We start from the raw sequence: 21590 nt of genomic DNA, 5'->3' as shown, positions 1-21590 counted from the left end.
ATGATCCTAGGGTCCTGGGATCGTGTCCCGCATGGGGCTCCTTGCTCAGTGGGGAGCCTGCTTCTCTCTCTGCCTCTGCCTGACACTCTGCCTGCTTGTGCCCTCTCTCTGACAAATAAATAAATTCTTTTTAAAAAAATCATATGATCATCTCAATAGATACAGAAAAAGGCATTTGACAAAATTCAACATCCATTCATGATTAAAAAAAAAAAAAAACAAAACCCTTTCAGCAAAGTGGGTATAGAGGGACTGACTATGCCTCAACCTAATAAAGGTATTTATGATGAACCCACAGGTTACATCATACTCAATGGTGAAAAGCTAAACGCTTTTCCTCTAAGATCGGAAACGAGACAAGGATGCCCACTGCCACCACTATTATTCAACTGGAAGTCCTGCCCACAACAACCATACAACAAAAAGAAACAAAAGCCATCCGAATTGGTAAGAAGGAAGTAAAATTTTCACTATTTGCAGATGACATGATACTATGAAAACATAAAGGGAATCAGTAAAGTTGCAAGATACAAAATTAATATACAGAAGTATGTTGCACTTGTAGATACGAATAACAAACTAGCAGAAAAAGAAATTAAGAAAACAATCCCATTATAATTACAGCAAAAAGAACAAAATACGTAGGAATAAATTTAATCAAGGAGGTGAAAGAACTGTACTCTGAAAACTATAAGACATTGATAAAAGAAATTGAAGATAACATAAATAAATGGAAAGATGCTCACAGATTAGAAGAATTGAGACTGTTAAAATGTTATACTACCCAAAACAATCTACAGATTCAATGTAATCCCTATCAATATACCAGCAGCACTTTTCATAGAATGAATAATAATCCTAAAATTTGTATGGTACCAAAAAATATGCCAAACAGCCAAAGCAATCTTGAGAAAAGCAAAGCTGGAGGTATCACATTCCTAGATTTCAAACTACAGTACAAAACTATAGCAATCAAAGAGTATGGCACTGGCACAAAAACAGACACCTATATCAATGGAACAGAACAGAGATCCCAGGAATAAACTCAAGCTTATATGGCCAAATAACCTACAACAAAGGAGACAATAATACACAATGGGAAAAAGACAGTCTCTTCAATAAATAGTGCTAGGCAAACAGGACAGCTACATGAAAAAGAATAAAAATGGACAGCTTTTTTCCACCACAGGCAAAAATAAACTCAAAATAAATTAAAGACCTAAACGTGGGACCTGAAACTATAAAAATCCTAGAAGAAAACATAGGCGGTAATCTCTTTAACATCAGCCTTAGCAACATTTTTCCAGAGAATTTCCCTCAGACAACGGAAACCAAAGTAAAAATAAACTACCGGGACTATACCCTTCTCCCCTGTGTATGTAGACTATACACAGCAAAGGAAACCATCAACAAAACAAAAAGGCAGCCTACTGAATAGAAGAACATATTTGCAAATGATGTATCTGATAAGAGGCTACAATTCAAAATATATAAGGAATTTATACAACCCAACACCCCCCAAAAATCTGATTAAAAGAGGCAGAAGACCTGAACAGATGTTTTTCCAAAGACATACAAATGGCCAACAGATACATGAAAAGATGCTCAATATCACTAATTATCAGGAAAATGCAAATCAAAACCATAGTAAGATATCATCTCACACCTGTCAGAAAGGCTAGTATCAAAAAGACAAGAAATAACAAGTGTTAGCAAGGATGTGGAAAAAAAGGAACCCTTGGGCATTGTGGATGGGAATGTAAATGGGTGCAACTTATGGAAAACAGTATGGAGGTTTCTCAAAAAATAAAAAATAGAACTACCATATGATTCAGTAATTCCACCTCTGGGTATTGACCCAAAGAAAATGAAAACCCTAATTTAAAAAGATATATGCACTTCTATGTTCATTGCATCATTATTTACAATAGCCAAGACATGGAAGTAACCTAAGTGTCCACTGACAGATAAGTGGATAAAGACAATGTGGTATATACACAATGGAATATTTCTCAGCCATAAAAAGAATGAAATTTTGCCATCTAGGGCAACATGGGTAGACCTAAAGGGCATTATGCTGAGTGAAATGAGTCAGACAGAGGAAGACAAATATTATATGATTTTACTTAAATATAGAATCTAAAAAAGAACAAAATATAGAGTCATAAATACACAGAACAAAGTGGTGCTTGCCAGAGGAGAGAGGGTAAAAGGATGGGCAAAACAGGTAAAGGGGATTAAGAGGTACAAATTTCCAGTTATAAAATAAGTCATGGCATGGGGTGGGTGGGGTGCACCTGGGTGGCTTAGTGGGTTAAGTGTCTACCTTCAGCTCAGGTCATGATACCAGGATCATGGGATCTAGCCCCTAGTTGGGCTATCTGCTCAGTGGGGGGTCTGCTTCTCCCCCTTTCTCTGATCTCTTTCACTCTTGCTCTCTCTCAAATAAATAAAATCTTTAAAAAATTTAAAAAATGTTAAATAAGTCATGGGGATATTAAGTACAGCATAGGGAATACATATGGTAACAGATGGTAACTGCACTTAATGTGGTAAGCATCTCATAACATAAATAAAAGTTGGATCACTATATCGTACATTTAATATTGTTTCATCTGTATTTCGAATTTTTAAAAATTTAAGAATTAAGTGAGTTAGTATACCTAAAATACTGACAATGCTTGGCACATAGTAGGCACCATATAAAGGTTTTTAGAATCATTTTCACAGTACTTTGATTTCTTCACTGTCACTCGCTTCTCAGCCAATTCTTACCTCATCACTTTACCCTAAACAGTGTTTATTAAGAATACCAATAGCCTCTATGTTGCTAAATCCAACAAATATTTTTCAGTCATCATCTTACTTACAATTGATGATCAATGTTAATACCCTCTTCTTGTAATATTCTCTTTTTAGTCCAGGACTTCAATAACCACATAGCTCTCCTGTCTTACCCATCTTTATCCATAGTCCAGACCTTTATTCTATGCCCCAGACCTTACAAGGCCAGTGCTTACCTGGGCATCTCCCTTGGGATGTTTCAAAAGCATCTTATGCCTACTACCTCAACCTGACCATGATCTTTCTCTCTGTACCCCCTCATCTTGAATATTCTATCAGTCCCTTTTCACCTGGTTGCCCCTACACCTACATTAGATTTTAGCTGAAAAATCACTTCTTCAGGAAACCCTGAGGTGAATGCCCTCAAAGAAACTTTCATAGCATCTCTCTTCTTCTCAGCTACAAACAGAACGACGGCAAGCTACACAAGCGCAGGGATGTCTGTCTTCTCGCGACTGTATCCCAGGACCTCTATGAGGAAGCCTCCAGAGCCTTTTTATTTGCACTGGGGTCTCTCTGCACTCTTTAACGAGTATCAACTGTGCCACTTTGTGCCAGGCTAAGACGCTACTAAGATAGTTAGAACTTGACAGAGTGCAAGGAAGTCTAGCAGGACAGAGTAACCTAGTCACCAAATTACTTTCAATTGCGATAAAAGGCTCATGGATCACAATCTTTTTTAAAGCCTAACAAGGAGATGTGTCCCTTGAACAATCAACACTATGCACATCCTGAAACGATGCAATGGGTGCAGGTGATCAGTGTAATTGTGAGGGGTTTCCACCATTGTGTTTACTCCTCACCTATCCCTTGGGTAGTGGTACCCAATCCTATCTTAGCAAGCCAACTGCTTTTGACCCAGCACTCCTGTAACCTCAATACACAGGGAGCAGTTTGAGGAAGAGGTCTCCTGTAACCGCAGGCAGCTGCAATGCCGCCGGGGAGTGTGAAGGCAGGGAAAGTCTGAGGGAGGAAAGCCGAAGCCTTAGCTTGGGTGAATGTTTTAGTGAACAGTCCGCATTTAAAGCCAGTAGGGGTATATAAGGCTCAAGAGAACCGAGCAAAAGTCGCAGCGAGAATAACATTGCAAGACGCCAGAGGTCCGGGTCACGCCCAATGGAGTTCAGATACCGAGCGCCTCAGAACCAGTCCCACGAGACTCCAACGAATTCCCAGGGATTCCCTGAAATACTCAACTCTCGTAGGGGCGGGGCCAGAAGGGACGGCGGCACCGGGCAGCTTGTCTTACGGCGCTCAGGAATCTCAGTTCTCGCGATCTTTCCGGAGCCGACCCTCCACGGGGAGTCCGAGAGCGCGTGCTGGTTGAAGGGCCGGGAGGGCGGAGACTGTGTGGCATAGAGAAGCCCCTTTGCCTGCCCTACGGAAGCCTGCGAGGAAGGGTGGTGACCGCTGCCCTGTCCCATTGTCCCGATGCCCAGCGCCAGCGCAAGCCGTAAGAGTCAGGAGAAGCCGCGGGAGATCATGGACGCGGCGGAAGTGGGTGTCCTCCTTCCCCGGGCCTAGGAGAACAGACCCCCCTGGGCCGCACCGCTCTGAGGGAGGGAGTAGGGTGAGCAGGGCCCCTGCCTCCGACTCCCTATTGGCACTTGGCTCGCAGGCCCCGGGCCTGGGGCCGGGGATGCCCAGAGCCCTCACAGGGCCTTTGCGCGAGCAGCGTGGCCAGACCCACACCGGATCTCATTTCTCACATGGGCGCTTGGGAGGCCTAGCGGAACAGAAGCGTGTCCGGGGTGGAGTGGACTTGGAGTTCCCACTGTCCCGGAAGTAGGAGCGTCCGGATCGTAGTGGGTTAGGCATGTCCTTCATGTAATCCGCCCCTACTCCTCGCCCCGTAAAATTTTAGTGTCCACTAGTAATCGATGTTTTCCTCAGTTCTTGTGTTCCTAATGTTTTTGCAAGTAATGCCAGTAAAACGATCTGTCAGTGTGTTTAATGACCATTTGCTATGTGGCAGCTTTCTAGAATGCTTGCCATTTTTATTTACTTTCTCCCTTCTAGTGACCCGGTGAGGTAGGTAGGGAAGTTTGCAAAGCAAGCATTTGAGATAAAGTGATTCAAAATCATGTGGGTAATTCATAATACCCAGTGGTCCTTCAGTGCTTTTCAGAAATGAAAGTTTAAAGTCGTCCTACGGCTTATTGTGCTGTAGGATAACCAGGTCCTAATCCCTACCCAGCTCCTAATTTTTCTCTTGAGGAGTTATGAATTTGTGATAAGCTACATAAGGAATGGGTCATCTTAATAATATTAGATAGAACAAAAGCTGAAATATGAACAGTACTGATAAGTGATCGCTGTATTCACACGCTGTAATTACTTATGCTGTGACTGTCTCTCTATTAGGGCTGGGTTATTTTTGTCTTTAGGTCTATTTTTTTTTTTAATTTGAAAAAAAATTGTTCAGTACTCACCTTAACATGTCTGGTTTGTTTTGATATAAACACAAACTCCAGTGTCTGCCAGATCTAAAGGAGAGTAATCCAGTAGATAGCTATAGAGTGACAGAAACTAATTGCTTCCTGTATGTCTTAAAATACCTTATAAAAGCTAAGGAAATTAGTTTTGCTTTTTCTTGATCTAATTATATAAACTACGCTCCCTTGCAGATAGCATAGATCTAGATAATAAGGTAGACATTGTAGTAGAATTATGTCATTTTATAGCTAGAAGGATCTTAAGATAACATTTTAAAAGTAAAGTGAGATTAAAATAAAAGGCCACTTATCTCTTCTGCAAGTATAGTTTGTTGTTTATAGTCTGTACCATAGATACCCTGTTTCCTGCTCTTGAAGATGTAATAAGAAATTAGATAGTGTCCGTTTTTAACCCCTTGCAACCCTGTATGCTGAAGGTAGTTTTAGAAACAGGAAGCTGGTGAATATTTTTGCCATTTTACAAAGTTGTAGTAGTTTATATTCAACATCTCGATTTCTAAAAACTGAGGACATCTGGTGCTCAGAAAGCTTACCCAAAAATGTTCTCTTTGAACATCTCTTCCTGTAATAGGAAGTTAATAAAACTATGTTACTTCATCCTATTCCCTTCACAGAGGAAATTTATATCCCTGCTTTGAAGTCATTTAATGTTCTTTTTTGAAGAAGGTAGTTAAGATGTGTTGTTTATGTGTGAAAATTTTATCTTTGAGTGCTGTTGTGTATGATATATCCATCCAGGACTCGTGATCTTCAAAACAAATTAAAAGAAACTTTTTCTGTATATAGGTAAATGATATGGCAGATTTCCACACTTTAAAACTACTGACTCCCTAAATTAATAAAATGGTCCTGAAGGTTAAAATGAATTCATTTTTATATTCTTTTATTTGTATGTATGTGTGTACTGTGCTATTCGTGTCTAAAAAGTCATAATCCAAAACCATTTTTTGTAGGATTATGCTAAAGAAAGATATGGAATATCGTCAATGATACAATCACAAGAAAAACCAGGTCAGTAGCTATTTGATAATTAAGCCTCTTTTTTTTTTTCCCCTCCTAATTCCAGGAAAGCTCTTCATGAAGTTAAGTAAGTTTGGCATAACTCTGAAAAGGTTAAATGATAACCTGCATAATCATTTTCAGTCTAGGGTTACTATTCTAGAAAGGGAAAAAAAATACAGTTAAAGTTTACTTTAAGTGGTAGATTATATTAAAAGGGTAAGGTACAAAATTTAACTAAAATTTAGCTCTAGCCTAGGAGATAAAGAAGAATGGTTAATATTTACTCCTTCATTATATGCAACCTTTTTGCATATTTTACGGAGCGACCTCCTTTCCTTTTCCCCCTTCACTTTATTATATTTCTTTGAAATTGACTTGTCACATGCTGTTTCTCTCAGACCTGTAGGTTTTCTGTTTCTATTTATTTCCTCCTTTTGTATGTATTTTTATATATTTGTGTGGAATTTCAGCAGACTTACCTTACCCTCAACTATTTAACAATCACTTTTCTTTTGGTAGACACCCCAAATTATTCAAACTTTGGTACAACTGCAAACCTTTAAGTTCTGGCCCATTGGAAGTACTAAGTACTTCTTTTCTCTCTTCTCTCTCTCTCTCTCTCTCTCTCTCTCTTTTTCTTTCTTTCTTTCTTTATGTACTTCTGATTTAGAAGCCTGCCTGTGAATTTTATGTTTTGGAAGTAAGCCTCCAGGTCAGTTTAATTGTACTTTGGGATTTGATTTATTGCACTGCCACAAAATAACTTTTACTTCTCAACTTTCTTGGGAAAATGTACAGTATAAGACATGGTTTGCTAAGAATAAACAGTTTCCAAAAGCAAAGATGGTGGAGTAAAATAATTTAGTATAAAATGAAATACAAACAGTATAGAAGATGACATTCTCCTGCCAGGACAAGCAGGAGGGGTGATTAGAGACTTTTTTTCAGCTTTAACATCTTCCTGAATTGGACTTCCTTGAACTATAACAAAGAAGCTCACTGGAGCTTCAGTCTTTTACATGAGCCCCAATCACCTATTGTGGTACGGTTCCCATTTGTCTAGCAAAGCCACACTACTGTCTTCCACTTAAAATTTCTTCTCATGGGGTGGGCCAGAGCAGGGGAGGGGTGGTAATAAACTATATGTCTCCTGGTTACAGTACTATAACAGGAAAATTCTGCCTTTGGTTTATCTCTGCTAAAATCCTAATACTTGGTTCAACATGCAGTTTCCTTTGCCTGTGCTTCCATTTCTCCAAATTCCTTTGTTCTAATGCTAGTAACTTAAAAGTGTGGAAGAGGCAGTAGATTTTTCAAACTGAAATCCTGCTGCCTCTGATCATTGTCTCAGCCAGTCATACTGGTGAGAGTGTAACATGTGTCTTAAGTATTTGTGGATATGCTGAATGTTGAGAACCCCTGTGCTAATTAGTTGGAATGCTACAGAAAAGAAGGAATGGTACTCTTTGTTTTCAAAAGTAGTATTAAGGGGCATCTGGGTGGCTCAGTCGATTAAGCGTCTGTCTTGGGCTCAGGTCTTGATCTCCGGGTCCTGAGATCTGGAGGGATCTGAGGGAGCCCCGAGCCCCATACCCCATACATCATCAGGCTCTTTGCTCAGTGGGGTGTCTGCTTCTCCCTCTTCCTCTCCCTCTGTGATCTCTTTCATCCTCTCTCAAATAAATAAAATCTTTTTTTTTTAAGTACTTTAAAAAGTGCTCTAATTATGCCACTTATTTATAAACTCATTCTTTTAGATTTATCTTACTCTTGTTTCATTTGGTTTTGAGTTTTGACTGATTAGTTGGTAAGTCATTTGCTTTTTCAGTCTTGACATCTTCAGATTTGTGTTTTAAAATTTTATGCTGCTTTGTCTGTCTTTTCTCTTTCACACTTTCTTTTGACTGAGTTTACACAATAGATTTGGAAGTTGGCTTAATTTATAAAGTCTGTTGGCAGTGTTCTGCAGAAATTTTCCCGTGATACCTCATGGCTTAGAAATTCCTCGTTCTTTCTCTTTGTTTCTGGCAATGAGAACCATGGTGTTCTATAAATCAAATACTCTCTAAGCTGCATCTTTGCTTAAGAGAGAAGCTATAAATACATTTAGCAAAGTGCGTAAAACAGATTTATAATTTGATTCCATTATAATGTCTTCCCAAAGGTATTTTTAGTAATGTAGTAATTAGGTTTTGCTGCATGATATATTGACAAATTTGGTTATAATTAGGCAATGTAACTCTTGAGAATAGAGATCTTTTATTACTCTTGATGTTTTGATGTCGTATCTGTTACTGTTTTTAATTAATACTTAAATATTTATTTGATATTCATTATTGCCTATTTAAAATAAAATGATTTCTGGATCACGATTGCCTTATATCACTATCTGGACATAGTAGTTATTTTGTCACAGTTTTCCTGTTTCTGAAAATTTTGTCAGTTTTCCTGTTTCTGGGATTTCTGGATAAATACAGTATTTTGTTATTAGCATTGGGGGCTCATAGCCAAAAAGAGAATTTATTGGCTCACATAATTATAGGAAACAAAGTATGAGATAGTATACAGCATAATTGAATCTAGAGGCTCAAGCAGCATGTACACTTCCTCTTTACTTTTTGGCTCTACCTCCTTTAGGTTATTGGCTTATTCTCTTGTCCTGCCGTCTCTGGTACTGGGAAAGATAGTGGCTGCAGCCCAGGCCTATACCATCTTGGCTCAGAAACCCCAGGGAAGAGAGCTTCATTCCCATGTTTCTATACTAAGTCCCACAGAAGGACTTTGATTAGTTCGTTTTGAGGAACATGCCTTCCCTGGATCATTCTCTGTGTCCTGGTACCATGACTATCCAGGCCTGGCAGAAAATCCTCCCGTGTATGATTGACTTACATACTATGGCAGGCAAGGGAAAATATCATGTCTATTTAGGCAAAGGCAGGTGAAGACAGTCTGTATTTGGCCCTATAAGTCATTGAAGTATTCAAGAGATTGCATTTTGAAACTATCTCTTTGACTCCAATGTAGCCTGAGTTAGGGTATCAGGGGAATGCCATTTATAAGGTTATTGCTGTGTTTTAGGCAAACCAAACGGTACTTTGGTTTGGGATGGTAGCAATGAGGATGAAAGAATTGGATAGATTTTAGAGACGTACCTAGTACAATTCATAAAACTTGAAGCAAATTACATATGGAGAATGATAGAAAAGAAGGTGTTGTCGAAGATTGAAAATTACTTAAGATAATACCAAGTACTTATGCTAGCTGCTTAACGAAAATAGTTATGACTTTGTAAATTCTGAATGCAAAATTGTTTTATTTATTTGCTGCAGATCGAGTTTTGGTTCGGGTTAGTGACTTGACGGTACACAAAGCTGATGAAGTTGCTTGGGTGCGTGCAAGGGTTCATACAAGTAGAGCTAAAGGTAAGATTGATTTCAAGTCCTTTTGGTAAGGACTCTGAATTTTTTGTTTTGCAAATTCCTCATAGACCAAAATAAATCTTTAAAAACAAAAACATCTGTTTTCTTTTCTTAAATCACTGTGAAGCATTAATCCATGTTTAGGTTCTTACAGGACATCCTTGGGATGTCTGGATGCCTCAGTTGGTTAAACACTGACTCTTGATCTCAGCTATAGTCTTGATCACAACTCCAGGTTGTGAGTTCAAGCCCCATGTTGGGCTCACCTGTGGGCATAGAGCCTACTTTAAAAAAAAAATAAATGAGATCCTTAAAAATAATTTGACCTTAAAGACTCAGATTAAATCTAAGACTTTAAGGTACTTTTCTAGCATCACTCAAAAGTTTAAAGTTTTGTTTTTTTGTGTTTTTTTGGGTGGGAGTTGGGTGAGATGGGGAGAGAGAGAGAATCCCAAGCAGGCTCCACACTGAATGCGGAGCCCAACACAGGCTTCTCTCTCACAACCCTGAGATGATGACTCAAGCGGAAATAAAATATGGGATACTTAACCAACCGAACCACCCAGGCACCCCAAAAGTTTAAATTTTTTTAAGTGAAGAGTATATTTGAGAAGCTTTTCATATGTTAACATTCTTATGTTTGTAATATTTAGATAGCAAGATAGGTAACAAAAAAATAAGGCTAAGTTTAGGCTGTCCAATACGGTGACCACTAGCTACATATAACTATTTAAATTTAAATTTAATAGTTCAAGTCACTAGCTGTAATTTGAATCTTAATAGCCACAATGGCTAGTGGCTCCCAATACAGCACAAATACAGAATATTTTTGTCACTAGAAAGTTCTGTCAGTACTAAGAATTTAGCATTAACAACAAAGAAGAAAGATTAGGGTTGTTTAGACAGGCCTGTTCCTTACATAAAATTGCCCTAGCCTAGTGCTCAAAATTGTCTAAAAATATTGACACTTAACATTAGTTTATAATGTTTATGCTTTTTCACACACTTTTTCACATTTGGTCATTCCTACAAATTTGTGAAAGAGGTAGAACAGGCTTTGTTATTCCACTTTGTAAATGAATATACTGATGCTTCAAATAATAAAGCTACTCACCCAAGAGCTCATAGTAATTGGTAGAATATGAACGGAATGTGGTAGTTTTCTAAGAGACTTAGTCTCCCAAGCAGAGCTTATTATTTCTATGCTATCTAATTCATTCTGTTATTTCTTGTTTTAAAATGTTTATTATAGAATTAATATACACCATTTTATACATATATCTCATGTACATATGCATATATCTTACTCTCAGGATTACTACAACTAAAAGTTTGTCTGCTCTTCCAATGTACTCCCCCCAAATAGTTGAGTACTGTTGGACTTTGAGAAAACTGGTGGAGTTTTTTTTCAAAAATGTTGATTTGCCTTTCTGAAAGTTTGGGCCATTTATTCTACCAAAAGATAATCACATTGTATTTTAAGCCTTCATTTAGTTGTCTTTTTCCCATTAGACTAGAAGCCTTTGTGTGTTTCCTAAATATAGTGATTTAGCAAATGAAAAGATACCATGCATGCTACATGTACGCCTGAACCAAGAATATTTCTGTTTGCATGCATCCCCTAGGTGGACCAATTGAGAATCAATAAGGATAACTGCAGTGAATTGAAACACATCAGCTATTTTTTTTCTTTTTTTTTATATGAACTTTTTTTTTTTTAAGATTTTTTATTTATTCATTTGTCAGAGAGAGTGAGCACAGGCAGACAGAGAGGCAGGCAGAGGGAGAAGCAGGCTCCCTGCTGAGCAAGAAGCCCGATGTGGGACTCAATCCCAAGACCCTGGGATCATGACCTGAGCCGAAGGCAGCCGCTTAACCAACTGAGCCACCCAGGTGTCCCCACATCAGCTATTTTTAAATCCATAAATTTGTGGGGGTTTTTTGTTGGTTTTTTTTTTTAATTTTTTTTAAAGATTTTATTTTTTTTTTTTTTTTTTTTTTTAAAGATTTTTTATTTATTTGACAGATGGAAATCACAAGTAGGCAGAGAAGCAGGCAGAGAGAGAGGAGGAAGCAGGCTGCCCGCTGAGCAGGGAGCCCGATGCGGGGATCGATCCCAGGACCCTGGGATCATGACCTGAGCAGAAGGCAGAGGCTTAACCCACTGAGCCACCCAGGCACCCCTAAAGATTTTATTTATTTGACAGACAGAGATCACAAGTAGGCAGAGAGGCAGGCAGAGAGAGAGGAGGAAGCAGGCTCCCCGCCGAGCAGAGAGCCTGACGCGGGACTTGATCCCAGGACCCTGGGATCATGACCTGTGCCGAAAGCAGAGGCTTTAACCCACTGAGCCACCCAGGTTCCTTAAATCCATAAATTTATAATGATGCTAAGACAGGCAAAAAACCTGGTTGGTCACCAGTGAAACAAGCTTATTATTTTGAAAACTGGTAAATAAAGAGAAAGTAAATAAAAAGAAATTCATACAATTTCTGTATGAATTGTATATCACTGGCTAACCAAATGATAGTTAGGGGGAAATTGCTGGAGTAGTACTCCAGCTAATAAAATGGGAAAAAGGCGTGTTAGAACTTCATCATTTTGCCCCTAGTAAATTACCCAGGCATTCATCACCAGTGACTGCTAATAACACAATAGATAACCAGAAATATTTTATATCTATTCATGAAAGAACTCAACACCACCAATGCACTAGTCTTGCCCAAAAAATTGTACCTGAATCTCATGCAACATTTAGATCTAACAACCAACTTAAAGGAAAAACACAGGACAAAGGAATGTGTTAAGTAGCAGTGAGGATGCAGTCAGCAAAATCTAGACTATAGGAAACTACTGGGCAAAAATGACCTCATCTCTTAGACAAATAAATTGAAAAGGGTGGGATGGACTTAGGAACTTTATCTCTCAACGGTCACTTGCTTGGACCAGAAGTTAAATATATAGTTAAATGAAGGAAGGAAGGTTACTTGAGACTCTCAGAAATTTGAACATTGGCTGGATATTTGATAAAAAATTTCTCTTTTGGGGCATCTGGGTGGCTCAGTGGGTTAAAGCCTCTGCCTTCGGCTCGGGTCATGATCCCAGGGTCCTGGGATCGAGCCCCGCATCGGGCTCTCTGCTCCGTGGAGAGCCTGCTTTCTCCTTTCTCTCTGCCTGCCTCTCTGCCTACTTGTGATCTCTGTCTGTCAAATAAATAAATAAAATCTTTAAAAAAAAAAAAATTTTCTCTTTTGAAGTTGAGATAATAGTACTGTGGTAATGTTATTTTTAAAAAGATCTTCTCTCTTAGATATCCATACTGAATTATGTATCGATGAAATAATGTGGTTGAAATTTGCTTCACAGTAGTTCAGGAATTGAGGGATATGAGGATTGGGATAAAGCTGAAACAAGAGTGGCTATGAGTTGATAATTATTGAAGTACATGGGGATTACAGGTAGATATTGTTATCATTTACAAATAATGATCTTTTTGTCCTTTTCTTTCAAATGTTTATCTTATTTTTTGTTTCTCTTTGCAATGATTAGTAGATTCTCCAGTACTACGGGGATTCCCTCACTGAAGAATTTTTCAAACAGCAGAGATTTAAACTCCTGATGAGTTATTTCATGACTTTGGATGTTCTGCATAAAATGTCATTAGAAAACAATGCCAGAGCTTAAAGACTAGATTAAAAGAAGTTTTCTTCTAGTCCAAATTTTCTGTTATCAGAAATAGATGTTAAATTTTACTAGACCATTTTCATCAGTTTTTTTCCCGTGAAATATAATTGTGTTGAGTGTATTTACATAGAGCTTCATATACTATTCTCTCTGCTTTTGTGTTTTTTGAAATTTTCCATATAATAAAAAATTAAAATGTAGTTGATCCTCTCGATTCATGTACTGTGTATTTGCAAATAGTCCTGCTTGCTAAAATGTAGTTGTAACCCCAAAATCAATACCTGTAGCACTTTTCACTGTCATTCACAGAAATGCCAGACATGGACATGTGCAGAGAGACCAAAAACTTGAGTTTGCCCAATGCATATGTTCCCAGCTGAGGTCAAACAGTGAAGCTCTCTACCTTCTTGTATCAGCTCTCATGAACAAATGTTCTTTTACAATCTGTTTAATGCCAGATTCTTCATAGTTTTGTGCTTTTTTGGTGATATGGCTGTTTACAGTAGGCACCGAGGGTAATGTTAAAGTACTTTCTAGTGTTCCTAAGTGCAAGAAGGCTTATGCCTTGCAGAGAAAGTACATGTATTAGATAAGCTTCATTCAAGCATGAGTTATAGTACTGTTGGCCGTTGAGTTCAATGTTAATGAATCAACAATATATATTAAACAGTGTGACTTCAAACAGAAATATCCACAAAACAAGGTTATGTATTGATGGACTGGTGAAAATATTGTGACCAGAAGCTCATGGGAACCTAACCTTGTATTTCCCTTAGGAGCAATGGCTCGATGTTTGCAAATTGTTCCTGCTGACTTTATAGAACATAACCAGCACAAATAACAAATCAACTCTTTGTAATTGTAATGATTTATAGTAGTTGGATTTCTTAATATTGAACCATTTTTGGATTCTTGGAATAAACTGAATTTGGCAAAGGTGTGGGTAGTATTCTTTTAGTATAGTACGAGGTTAGTTTTCAGTGTTTTTGTTTTGTTCATGTGACTTTTAACTTGTCTTATTTTGTGTAATTGATATATTTTATTTGTTATTTTGCAACTTTCTAAATTTTCAGTTAATGCTGTTTCTTGGAGATCTTTCCATAATTCTAGTTACAGGTCTGCATAAGGCAGTATTGCTCCAAGGTAGATCACTAGAAGTGAAACTGTTGGGTTGAAGGGCATATGTATGCATATTTAAAATTTCTTATACCAGATTATCCTCCCAAAAAACTGCTCAGTTAATACTCCCAAAAGTATGTGACAGTACCACTTTCCCTATGTTGTTACCAATAATGATCATCAACATTTCTTATTTCTGCCAGAGTAGATTATCTAGGGGCGCCTGTGTGGCTGCCTTGGGCTCAGGTCATGATCCCGGGGTCCTAGGGTCCAGTCCCACATCAGGCTCTGTGCTTTGCAGGAAGCCTGCTTCTCGCTCTGTCTGCCACTCCCCCTGCTTCTGCCCACTTGCTTGCTTTCTCTGTCTTTTTCTCAAATAAATAAAATCTTTAAAAAAAAATAAATGGGGATGCCTGGGTGGCTCAGTTGGTTAAGCAGCTGCCTTCGGCTCAGGTCATGATCCCAGCGTCCTGGGAACAAGTCCCACATCGGCCTCCTTGCTCGGCGGGGAGCCTGCTTCTCCCTCTGCCTCTGCCTACCACTGTCTGCCTGTGCTTGCTCGCTCGCTCTCTCTAACAAATAAATAAATTTTAAAAAATAATAAAAAATTTAAAAAAATAGATGATCTAAAGAAATAAATAAAATCTTACGGTTTAAATTCGCAAAACCCTACTCCCTTCTTCCTTACATAGGAAAAATTACCAGTAAATATGACTTACTTAGAAGCATTTAGGTGCCTTAACTCCAAAAGTGGTAGCACATTAAAACTGGGCTTGGGTGAAATAAACCATGCTAGCGATTTCAAGTAGAGCAAAGCTCCAGAAAACCACAAATAAGGAAATGGAAGTGTCAAAATCATAGTGTCAGAAGCATGACAACTAGAATCCTGTTATGTCCAAAAAAAAAAAAATCTATTTATAACATATTCTTAATGGTAGTATTTCATACATTTTTAAACATTAAATCAGATTTCTTACTAGGTTTATGTATCCTATCCCTAAAATCAGGTGGTTTATACAGGAGCAAGGAGAAATTTTTAACTCTTGGTGATAAACTTAAAATTCATTTCTTTAGACTGTGAAAGCTTATGGGCTTAAGCCTGCATATTGAAAGAGTAATTGAAATATCTGTGGCTCCTTTCAAATTTTATTTTACTACATTGAAGTCATTGACACAAAATACTTCTTCTTCAGTACCATCCTTTCTGAAATCTTACTTGTTCTTCCAAAATAGCTAGTTTATTTTGGTTATCGGATAGTTTAGAACCTAAATTTATGTACATACAAGAATATTTCAGGGGACACGGCGCCTGGATGGCTCAGTGGGTTAAAGCCTCTGCCTTCGGCTCGGGTCATGATCCCAGGGTCCTGGGATCGAGCCCTGCATAGGGCTCTCTGCTCAGCAGGAAGCCTGCTTCCTCTTCTCTCTCTGCCGGCTTCTCTGCCTACTTGTGATCTCTATCTGTCAAATAAATAAATAAAATCTTTAAAAAAATTTTTTTATTTCAGGGGAAATAATAAACGGAAAGTAACTTTAAAACATTTAGGTCTTTGCCGTTCTATTCAGTAATGAATTAACATAAATGATGAAGAAAAATGTTAATGTTGGGTATTAGGAAGTTAAGATACATTATCTAAATAATGAATTCAGGAACTTGGCAAGCTAAAAGACAGTAGGAAGAGATGAAAACATAAGATTGCCTCACATCTTGGGTAATGTAGTTCTCCCACAAAAGCCTGCTTTATTACTGAGCTATCACCATAATGGAGATGGGGGTGAGCTTTTTTGTCCTGACTGTGATCATGTTCTTCAGCTTAGAAATAAAGAATGCACCAGGTGCTATAGAAGTTATCAGACTTTATATTTTTCTGAAACAGAACTCTTGTGTAAACTTAAGAAATAAACTACCTCTTCTAAAAACTCGAGAATCAAAATGCAAGACAAATTCTTAACTGTTAAGGAGCCAAATTTAAAATACCTAAAAATAGCAAATTCATTCAGCTATTGAACATTGGCTTTATCTTCCTTTCTATAAACTGTCTCCTGGTTGGCAGGTTCCAAGAAGAAAGATGAGTAATATTTAGCAGTTGATTAGTCTGTCTTATAAAATTCCAACACTAACTTACACAAAAAGGACTTTTTTGCTAAAGTGAGAAATTACATATTTACTTCTTAGAATAAAAGGTAATGTGCGGATATAGTAAGAATTAAAATTCTAAAGGTTCAAAAAAGATATAAAAGGAAAGGGTACCTGTGTGGCTCAGTCAGTTAAGCATCTGCCTTTAGCTCAGGTGGTGGTTCCAGGGTCCTGGGATTGAGTCCCACATCCGGCTCCCTGCTCAGCCTAGAGTTTGCTTCTTCCTCTGCCCCTCCCCCTGCTCATACTTGCTTTCTCACTCTTTTTCTCTCACATAGGTAAATTTAAAAATCTTAAAAAAAAAAAAAAAGATACAAAAGGAAAAACCAGAAGTCTCACAATTCTAGCTTCTCCATCTCATCTCACTCTCTTCCCCCACAAAATAACCACTGTTGTTTCTTGTGTATCCTACCAGGAAAAAAAATGGATTTACAAGCATGAGTATATTTTTTGTTTTTTAAATTTACATAAAAGCGATGGCAGTTTGCATGCCTGCTCCCTGTTATCACTCACCAGTGTCTATGAGATAGTGCCTTGCAAAACGTGGAACAAAGCAGGTCATGCAGTGCTGTGTATCACCAACCAGAACCAAGGAAGGTACAACTTTGTTTACTAACAGCCAAGAACTTGGTATCAAAAGAACTTGATGGAAGTCTGAGTGGACAGGTCTACTTACCAGAAAACCAATACTGGATTTTTGTGGGATTTTTAAGTCTTTTAAAAATCTTTTTGAGTGGACCATCAAGGCTCTACTATTTGAAGTGCTTTGAACACCAGAAACCTGGGAACCATAGCATTGAAGTCACATGTAGATCATTCCACTAATAAAGACTGCTATTTTAAATAAATAATAATAGAGCTTCAGTGCTTTTCTACCAATAATACTGCTGTGAACATCTTTGTCACTGTGACTCTTTCCATACTCAATTTCCTTAACATACATTTTTTTAAAAAAAGATTTTATTTAAGACAGCATGAACGGGGAGGGGGAGGGGCAGAAGGAGCAGGAGAAGCAGACTCCCCGCTAAGCAGCAAGCCAGACCCCCAGGATCATGACCTGAGCTGAAGGCAATCGCTTAACCAGCTGAGCTACCCAGGTGCCCCCTTAACATACTTTCTAAGAAATACACTTATTGAAACAAAGAGAACGATTTTAAGCTTTTAATGCTCATTGCCAAGTGATTCTCCAAGAGAAAATGCAAGTTTACCTTGCCATCAGCAACTTATGGAAGAACAGTTTTCACTTAGTTCTCCCAAGCATTAAATAACATTATATATTTTTAAAATCTCTGCTAACTTGAGAGGTAAATTATGTGTCATCATTGTTTGCTTCAACTTGCATTACCTTCATTTTTTCCCTTATATTTACCTACTTAGGCTTTTTCTTTTTCTTTCAAATGATTTGTTATAGTTTATTGCCTATTTGCCTGTTGGAATCTCAATGTCCTTTACTTATAAATCTTTATAATCTCTATATGTTAAAGATGTTAACTCATATAGGTTGTAAGTCATTTAGCAAATGGTTTTTCCCAGTGTTTCAGTTTTTTGTGTGAGGTGAAAATGATAACCACTACACTATGGAAACTTTCAGTTTTTTGTGTATAGATATTCTGTAACTTTTATACTTAGAAAGGTCTCCCCTCCTCTTTTATACAGTTTAATATTCTATTTCATTTTTCACTCAGTTTTTTTACTTGTTGGGTTTTTTTTTTAATTTCCTGAATTCTATCTAGAATTAGAATTTCTTTTCTCTAATAAGATCTATTTTGAGTTTATTTTCCTGTTCCACTGATCTGGGTGTTTTTGTGCTGATACATTCTTTCTTATAGGTTTATATAATACCTCATGGTGCTGGTTTTACTACTTAATCTACTTAATCCCCTTCCTTCCATCTGTTTCCTTTTTCAAAAAATAAGAGGTTTAATATTTAGAATTATATACAGTAAGCACTTTAAACATTAAAAGAGAACAGTGAACAATCTTTACTCCACCCATTACCAATGATGTCTTGATTTGTTTTCCCTAGCAGTGAGGTCAAATCTTTGAGAGCATATTTTCTTCTATATTTAGCCTCCTACAACGCCCCCAGGTTCTACATACTATTTGTGTTAAATCTTGAAGATGGCCAAGATTTCCTTTCAGCCCTTACATTTCTTCTATATCTACCTCCCCGATTGTATTATTCTCTTAGAAAGTATTTTTTCTGATTAGAAAAATAGTACATGCTTATTGTAGAAAGTTCAGGGGGAAAAAACCCAAAAATACAAAGAACTATAATTTCACATCTGTTAGTGGCCACATTGTGGTGGTGTTTTCCTAGCCAATCAAATTCACATTTTGGTGTTTTTTTTCTCTACACAGTCAACTTTAATATACTTAGACAAAATTAGGATTATGCTTTATATGGCTTTATCACTTTCTTTACAAAATAGTCTATCATGATTGTCTTATCAAATATTTACTTTGTGTTCCCTGCACCTGGCATGATTGTTGCACACTGTAATCCAAATGTGAAATTGGAGTGGTAATCAAAGAGCCAGTGGCAGTGGTGCTATTAATAATAATTAACATTAATTAATAATATTTATTGGGTGTGTCACAACTCTAAATATATTACCTGTATAATCCTCAAGATTATAGGGAAAAAAAACCATGAAAAGCATACTATTACTTTCTCCATTTTGCAGATGAAGAACGAAGGCATAAAGTAGTTTAGTAATTTTCCCTCAGGCCCCTTCCTAGAAAGTGACTGGATAGGATCCTAGGTCTTCTGATTTCAAAGCTTTTACTCTTTACCAATCCTTACACAAAATGTTGCCCCTAGTGCTGATCAAGAGACATTTTCATGTGCTAACTGTTTTGTAAGTCCTGTAGAGCTCCATTCTCTCAAGGTCTTTCCTATAGCATTGGAGTTCATCACAGCATGGCTTTGTAGTGCAGCTAGGTCATTGCTGCCTATCTGCACTAGTAGAGCAGCTAATATACTTACTAAATCACATTCCCTTCCATTTCACAAAAACATTCTGTTAAAAGTTTCTCAAACATTCTCTGGTTTTAGTAGTTCCGAGGATAATGTCATTTTGATCCATCTGCAGATTTCTCCACGGTAACAATCTTTATCCATTCAGTATCTTTAAATCCCCTTGAATGTGTTTAGAATGTGTAACTTTATTTTTTAAGATTTTACTTTATGACTGAATCATACTTCAAAGGAAAGGGAAAATAAGTATATATTTGGTGCTTAAAAATATGTCAGTCATATTTTACTCCGAAGTCCATAGATTGTGTTTCTGTTGGCACTTTGTTTACAACCTTTTTTTTTTTTTTAAAGACTCATGATTGTGGTCTGATTTGTGTTTCAAAATACTGTATGTTGAAAGTAATGATTATAAATCTGCTTGCATTTTGGCGGGGGGGTTGCAAGGATTTTAAAAACTGAAATCTTTTGATGTTCTATGAAACAGAACAGTGGTCTTGTAAAGATTTAACTCATTTTATGAGGAAGTAATTTCCCAAAACTTGATCAGAGACTTAAAAAGAGTCTTCTTTAGAGGAAAAGGATGTCACGAGGATAAATAGTCACTGAATATTATGAATAATATTTTTTGATATTTTGATATTTTTAATATTTCCCTATTAAGAATAGGGAATGGCAGTCCCTTATGAAAAGAGGGGAGGCCCACAATATGTAAAAATAAAACTGATTATAGAGGATAAATGGAATGATTTTTTTTTAATTTTTATTTATTTATTTGACAGACAGAGATCACAAGGAGGCAGAGAGGCAGGCAGAGAGAGAGAAGGAAGCAGGCTCCCCGCGGAGCAGAGGGCCTGATGCGGAGCTCGATCCCAGGACTCTGGGATCATGACTTGAGCCGAAGGCAGAGGCCTTAACCCACTGAGCCACCCAGGTGCCCCGGAATGATCTTTTATATGCAAAGTAAGTTATTTGGAGAAGCATCTAGGTGGCTCAATTGGTTAAGCATCTGCCTTTGGCTCAGGCCATGATCCTAGGCTACTGAGATAGAGCCCTGCTTTGAGCCCTGTGTTGGGCTCCCTGCTTAGCGGGGAGTCTGCTTCTCCCTCTCCCTCTGCAGCTTTCCCAGCCTGTGCTCTCTTGTGCTCTCGCTCTCTCTCGCTCTCTCAAATAAAATCCTTAAAAAAAAAAAAATTTAAAGAGGAAAATGTGGAACTCTTAGAAAAAGGACAAGGAAGATGATAAGGGAAAACAGAGGAAAATAAAACATGGATGAAATTAACCTGTCTTTCTAGGTGCTCTTTAAAATATACTTTGGTGAGAAATAAAATGGACCACCTGCACAGAATGCTTGTGTTCTCAGTAGTAAGCACTTTATTAGCACTTTTGTGATTTCATCATTGAAGATCCCATAGTGGTTAGCACAGTGCCTTTGCCTGTGTACACTTGATATTGAATGAATGTTTAAAGTGATCTGAAGTTACTTGAAATTGTTTAATCAATGCAATGACAAAATAATTTTCTGATTTATAATATTTTTTTGAAATTGGTGATTTGCCTGTGTTCTCATAACATGTTAAAAACATTTTCATTACCATAGAGGGAATTATGGTAATTTCATTACCATAGAGGGAACTTGGGTTTCTTTAAAGCTTGTCAACAGTATGAGTATATGGAAGCTGGATACACATATGTACGTGCCTGATGAGTATAGTAAATTGTGGCTCAGTTTTAAAGTAGAGAAACATTTTTCTTCTTTGTAAAATCTTGAAGTAGCATGTGCTTAGTACACTTGTGTTCTTTCTGTCTTATTCAGGAAAGCAGTGTTTCTTGGTCCTACGTCAGCAGCAGTTTAATGTCCAGGCACTCGTGGCTGTGGGAGACCATGCAAGCAAGCAGATGGTTAAATTTGCTGCCAAGTAAGTAAGCAATTATATCCTGTTGTCAGAATA

At 37.5% G+C, this 21590-nt stretch overlaps 1 protein-coding gene across 3 annotated transcripts in view; it reads left to right on the top strand.

Moving 5' to 3' along the window:
- The first annotated feature begins 4112 nt into the window (after positions 1-4112).
- The window catches only part of DARS1 (aspartyl-tRNA synthetase 1), a 67835-nt gene continuing 50357 nt past the window's right edge, over positions 4113-21590 (top strand). The window contains exons 1-4 of one of the 3 annotated variants that reach the window (XM_080799798.1): positions 4113-4341; positions 6254-6311; positions 9632-9724; positions 21455-21557. In XM_080799798.1, the coding sequence (XP_080655924.1) occupies positions 4276-4341; positions 6254-6311; positions 9632-9724; positions 21455-21557 (320 nt within the window). In that variant the 5' untranslated portion in view covers positions 4113-4275. Of the gene's footprint in view, positions 4415-6253; positions 6312-9631; positions 9725-21454; positions 21558-21590 lie in introns of all 3 variants that reach the window. The other 2 variants (XM_080799800.1, XM_080799799.1) reach the window with 2 other exon arrangements.

The sequence above is a fragment of the Martes martes genome, assembly GCF_963455335.1.
Source record: "Martes martes genome assembly, chromosome: 3".
Taxonomy (NCBI): domain Eukaryota; kingdom Metazoa; phylum Chordata; class Mammalia; order Carnivora; family Mustelidae; genus Martes; species Martes martes.
The sequence above is the reverse complement of the archived record's forward strand: the minus strand, read 5'-3'. Positions and strand labels throughout refer to the sequence as shown.